The 6,017-nt window shown below is 40.5% G+C and overlaps 1 protein-coding gene across 1 annotated transcript; it reads left to right on the top strand.

Moving 5' to 3' along the window:
* Positions 1–4,823: 4,823 nt before the first annotated feature.
* LOC114905886 (olfactory receptor 1102-like) lies at positions 4,824–5,786 on the top strand. The gene has a single exon (XM_029240229.1). The coding sequence runs from the start codon at positions 4,824–4,826 to the stop codon at positions 5,784–5,786; it is 963 nt and encodes a 320-aa protein (XP_029096062.1).
* Positions 5,787–6,017: the final 231 nt, after the last annotated feature.

Here is a 6,017-nt window from a genome sequence, read left to right as displayed (position 1 = left end):
GGAAATGCTTTCAGTGAGGCATAAATCCACAGCCTTCATAATTTGGAGAACTAATTTACTCCATTGCCCCTATCAAATAGTTAGGGATGGTGCAATGCTCACTAATAAACACCTATGAGAAAAAAGCAGGGACTACACTGATGCCATTGTTAGAAATCCTTATAAATTAGGCATTTTATGGCACATCACAATTTTTCTTCTAGCCATTGAGAGATATTTGGAGTTTGAGAAGTAGTTAGTGTGCAAGGCTGAGTGCCCAGAAGGTATTGCATCTACGGTATTCAAATGTCTACAGGCAGTGACAATGGATAAAAACATCCCCATTAATATATCACAACATGGGAAAGAGATACAGGTCTCTACACGAAAATTTGGTCTGCTGGCACATTACTTCATTCGTCCCTGAGCATTAATGAGTTAGCCTTTAAGTTGTTATCCCATAACCTTCATTTCAGCAAAGGCTGCAGTCGTGATGAACAAAATGGCTCATTTTACCCTGTGCGGTGTAATGCCCCAAGATAATTAAATTTGGGGGCAGCGTTCTTCAATTCGTGACGTGAGTCAGCCCATCATGCCATAACAGAAGCTCATAAACTGGTTCAAATATTACCTAATGTACCACAATTTAACCTGAAGAAAAAGATAGTTTCTCCTTTAAATGGCTACAAAATCTGCACAGCCAAGCAACAGAATTAAATGAATCTGCCCACAAGAGACATGTCTATAAAGTCTACTTTTTAAACAATTTTCTTGCTTTAAAATCAATAGCTTTAGCCCGTAAAATGCATAACAACTTGGTATTTTCTATAAAAGCTGCTAATGAGCCAGCACCAAAGGAGACTGAAGCTGCTTTTGCCTTCCAAATGAGATACTGTGTGTTCATGTGTGTGAGCACATCCACACGTGTGCATGTATTGGGGAGTGGGAATGGAGTGTATGCAGGGGATATTATTAATTTACTATTGATTTTGTATTCCCAGGTCCTAACACAATGAAAAGCATATGACAGATATTTAATAAACATTTATTGAATAGAAAAAATAAAACAAATGCATAGAACCAAATCCAGTCTGATAAAAAATGAAACAGTATGGTACAAGGCAGCTGGCTGCCACATATATCTCAGGTACAAGTGTATGTTATTAGAACACTGAGTGGCACTTAGAGACTTTACTGACCACATAAAAACTAATTAAATAATTCCTTAATGTTTAAAGTAATTTATAGTTTATAATCAGAGTAAAAGGTTGAGTAAACAAGGTAATATGACAGATCATAAAATGAGAAATATATTCTTACTACCATCTTCTGTATTGGTCATTTATCCTTAATTCCTAGAATTCATATGTTTGGGGAAACAACTGGTATTTTAATTATGGGTAAGACTTTTTAATATGGCTAAGAATGTATTTTAGATAAAAAGTTTATAACATGATATATCTCATAGTCAAGTTGATTCTTCCAATTCTTCCCAAAACATCTCAGTGGTGACTACAGGTCCCCCAACTCTCAGTATGAGCCAGTGAAAACACCCAATTGGAGATGGCTCTGCTTACTGCTTCAGCCATCTTGGACATCACAGCTGCTCAGTCCTTGAGCTTACTTTCCTCAGCATCTCAGGAGACCAGTCACAAAGACAGAAACTTTGCTATATTAATGATTCTGCCAATTACACAGAAAAGGCCAAGCCTGGAGGGGGAAGTGGGGAGGGAAGTATAACTTGGAGCTTAGTTCCAGAGGCTTTACTGTTGTGGGCACACAAACTTATCTGCGCTTGCCAAGGGAACATCTGGAGAAAAGCCCAGCCACTGATGCTGAGCTGAAGCATTTTCAATGAGTACAGAAACAGAAAAGTGGCTGGTGGATATTTGTGACTTCTAGAGACATTCAAAGAATAAAGGTGGGTGATAAAGGACAGGGGTGCTTGCAGATTAAACTTTGAATGTCCCACATATTCAGTCATTCCTAGTCAACTTTCTTCCACCTGGAGACGGCAGCTCTGGGTAGAATCTAGGAGACCTCGGTTCTATTCCTGACAATGTCACTAAGCATCTGGGTGTACTCTGGACTCTGTATGGCTAGCTTCTCGCCATTCAGATTCTAGCTCCTAATATCAACTCCTCAGGCAGGTTTTACCTTCCACTCTACCTAATGTTGCCTTTCCAAACTCTGAGTTCTCTCTATTCCGTTAGCTTGTTTGGTTTTCTTTATAATTTTATTATTCAAATATTATTTATGTATTTGGTTGTTGGTTGGTTGGTTGGCCATCTCTTCCTTTAGACTGTAAAGTCCATGAGAATACCCGTCGTGCCTATCACATTGCCTGGAACACACCAAGCATCCAATGAATATTAGTTGAGTGAATGAATGCATGCATGTCCAAGAACAAAGTACATAACTTTTTGTGGCTTCAATTCATCATCTATAAAATTAAGAGAAACCATCTTGATTATTTCCAAGATTAGCATGATAACAGAGAAAGGATAGATTTGTAAATCCCTTAGGAAAAACTAACAATCTCTAATTGTATGACTCTATATTTAGAAAAGACAACATGGATACAACAATAGCATTAGAATATTGCAGAACCATATTTGAATGTAGATTCTGCCACTTAACAGCTATGAGATCTTGAGCAAGGCACTGAAATTCTCCAAGCCTCAGTTGCCTGGTTTGTAAGGTGGAAATGCTAATAATAGTAGTTACTTGCTAAGGTGGTTAAGAAGATTAAGTAAAATGATTTATGTCAATCACCCAGCATAATGTGTGGCACTTACTAGGTACTTTATTAATGGTATTTATTAATATATTCAGGATAATATTTAAAATTTTAACAACCAGTACTATGTACTGTGGAAATTTCAGTTCCCAAAGAAGGCCATAAAGGTGACTTTAACGGAACACCAGCCAAAAGCAGGCAGCCACAACTTCGGAGGGGCAGAAGGGCAACAAGCATTAACTTACAGGTTGCTGGAGGATAGTCTAATTTTCTCTTCCAGGGTCTCCCTTGTAGCCCGCAAGAACAGGGAGGCCAGTGTTGTGAAAGTCAAGGTGTGCTGGCAGGTGTCAGGGAAACACCCAGGGAGGAGGAGGCTCAAAAGCAGCAATTTAGCAATCGTCATAGAACTTTTTAAAACTTGACATGGCTATCCCAGTGCATGCTTTCTGAATATTTGCCCTGACTATATTTATCTTTACAAAGCATTTTCCTGGCGACTCTCCTTGGATCTTTGCAGTAATCTTGTGAGTACAGAAGAGCGAGTGTTATTATGCCCATTTTACAGGTGAAGATACTATGACCCAGAAAGGACTTACCAAATTCTATAGAGCAAAAAATAGTATGGAATCAGAACTCAAACCCAGATATTCTGACTCTAAATCCAATGATATAAATTTTCTGTGCAATGCTATAATTTGTCCTTCACTGTCTCAGCTCTTAACAGGAAAAACAATATTAAAATAAAGTACGGTTAGACATTGTCAATCTTCCTGACTAAGAGAAAGGATAGAAATGGCCCTAAGCAGAATTCAACATTGTGATTTCTAAGCTGCTCCCTGTGTTCTGATAGGGATATGGATTCCATGTTTCTGAAAGTAGAGAGGTCAGAGGCTGTTACCTACTCCAAGTGGAAGGAATACTGTAGACCGGACACCTGGGTTCGAGTTCTGGCACTTCCATCAAATCCCGGGACAACTTTGGGCAAATTACTCCCTTTTTGATGTCCTGATTTCTGGATTTCTCCCTCTTGAAAACAGTATTAGATCTTGAAAACAGTATTAGATTAGAGTAGTAGTTCTCACCCTTTTTACTGCCTCAACACACTGGAGAATCACAACACAATGAGTAGTAACAGGAGCTAAGTTAGGGAAGGATTCTTAAGGCGGCAAATGGAAGAATCTAAAAGGGGCCTCTGTGTGGTTTGAACAGACAAACTAGGAGATTCCCAATCATTATAAAAGCTACCACATGCCTAGTGTCCACCAGACACTGTGCTAAGTGCTTTACATGAATTATTTCATCTTCACAGTAAATTAATGAAGTAGGAAAATTTTGGTACTGTCATATTAAAGGTGAGGAAACTGAAGCTCAGATAGGTTAACTAGCTTGTCTAAGGTCACACAGCTAGTAAGCCATAGTATTGGATTCTAACCCCCCTATAACTGATCCTGGAGCTTGCCCTCTTACCTCTATATTTTATTGTTTTATATTATATTCCCCCTCCACTCATCCCCTGCTGTCCCTCAAACACACAACTGATAATGAAAAAACTAGTAAGTTTGTAGAGTCCCTCCCATGTCTAAGATTTGTGTCCTTGACTTTATATTCAGGTTAAACTTTAGCTGAGGACAGGTTCGGTGCTGGGAAGAAGTATGTAGAAGGAGGAAGAAAATTAGGATTCACTGAGTACCTGCTTTCTTCCCATGCCTTGCTAGATATTTTACATACACCTACCATCATCTTTAGTCCTTACAACCAGTCTTACAAGACTGGTATTTTATCCCTGTTTACAAAGAAGACTCGGAGAGGTTAAGACACTCCCCCAAGGTCACAGAGAAAATAAGTGGCAAAATTTGAGATTAAGAACCATTCTTCTGACTTCAAATTCCATTCTCATACCTTTAAAGCTTGTATACAATAGGCTGGAGGGTAGCAAGAAATAAGTGAGCCAGGATCAAGTATTTGTCACAGTTGACACACACAACTGTGTGTGTCATGCGCTAGGTAGCCAGGACCAGATCCTACAGGTCTCTGTTTAAGGACTTGAGCTGTACACGTCTCCCTATTGTCATGCATATCCCTCCCGCAGACCTGCAGTGGCCCAATGGGAGCAGGCGATGCCAGTGAGTTGAGCGAATTCTTCCTTGTGGGCTTCACCAATGAGCTTCAGCTTCAGCCCATCCTCCTTGCCCTCTTCTTCCTCATCTATGCAGTCACAGTAGTTGGAAACCTGGGCCTCCTTGTTCTCATTGTGGTGAGCTCCCGACTCCACACTCCCATGTATTTCTTCTTCAGCAACCTGTCCTTTATTGATTTATGTTATTCTTCTATTACCGTCCCCAAAATGTTGATGGGGTTTTTCTCTGGTTGCCAAACCATCTCCTTCTCTGGTTGTGTGGTCCAGACAAGCTGCTTTGTGATCTTTGCTGTCACTGAGTTCTTCCTCTTGGCCTCCATGGCCTATGACCACTATGTGGCCATCTGCAGCCCTCTGCTCTACCATATCATCATATTTCCAAGGTTCTATTTGCAGCTAGTGGCTGCCAGCTATGCAGTGGGCCTAATGAACACAGTGCTTCTCACTAGCACAACCTTTCATCTGGCCTTCTGTAAGTCCCATGTCATCACTCATTACTTCTGTGATATTCCTCCCCTTTTAAAACTCTCCTGCTCTGGCACACAGGTCCTTCGGCTTCTCCTGTTTGTCTGTGGTGGTTTTAATGTGTCTGTGTCCCTTACAGTAGTCCTGGTCTCCTACACATGGGTCTTCATGGCTATCATCAGAATCCCCTCAGCCCAGGGCAAACACAAGACATTCTCCACTTGTGCATCCCACCTGACTGATGTCAGTTTGTACTATGGAACCACGGTATTCATTTACTTGTGCCCAACCTCTGAGTACTTACTAGGCAGGGAAAGGCTGTTCTCTGTATTTTACACAGTGGTCATCCCCATGCTCAACCCCATGATCTACAGTCTGAGGAACAAAGATGTGAAGGAAACATTTGGGAATGTTCTCAGGAAGACCTCACAATTCTTCCCCCTCCCCATACCCAGATTTCCATGATGTTCAATGCAATAAAGGAAGGACAGAGAAGGGAAGAAGAGGTAGGTGATGTGGTTTTGGCCACCAACCATGTCTCAAGCATTATTCTAGGCATTTAAAATAGGTTAGACCTTGAATCCTCTCCACAACTCTGGAAGTCAAATATTATTATTTTAATTTTACAGATGAAGAAACTGAGGCCCTGAGTGATTTGGAGATTTGTCCAAGGTCATATAGCTTGAATGCAGTGGA

This window comes from Monodon monoceros, unplaced genomic scaffold (assembly GCF_005190385.1).
Source record: "Monodon monoceros isolate NGI ecotype Baffin Bay Population unplaced genomic scaffold, NGI_Narwhal_1 Super_Scaffold_22, whole genome shotgun sequence".
NCBI classification, from domain to species: Eukaryota; Metazoa; Chordata; class Mammalia; order Artiodactyla; family Monodontidae; genus Monodon; species Monodon monoceros.
This window is presented reverse-complemented; position numbering and strand designations above follow the sequence as displayed.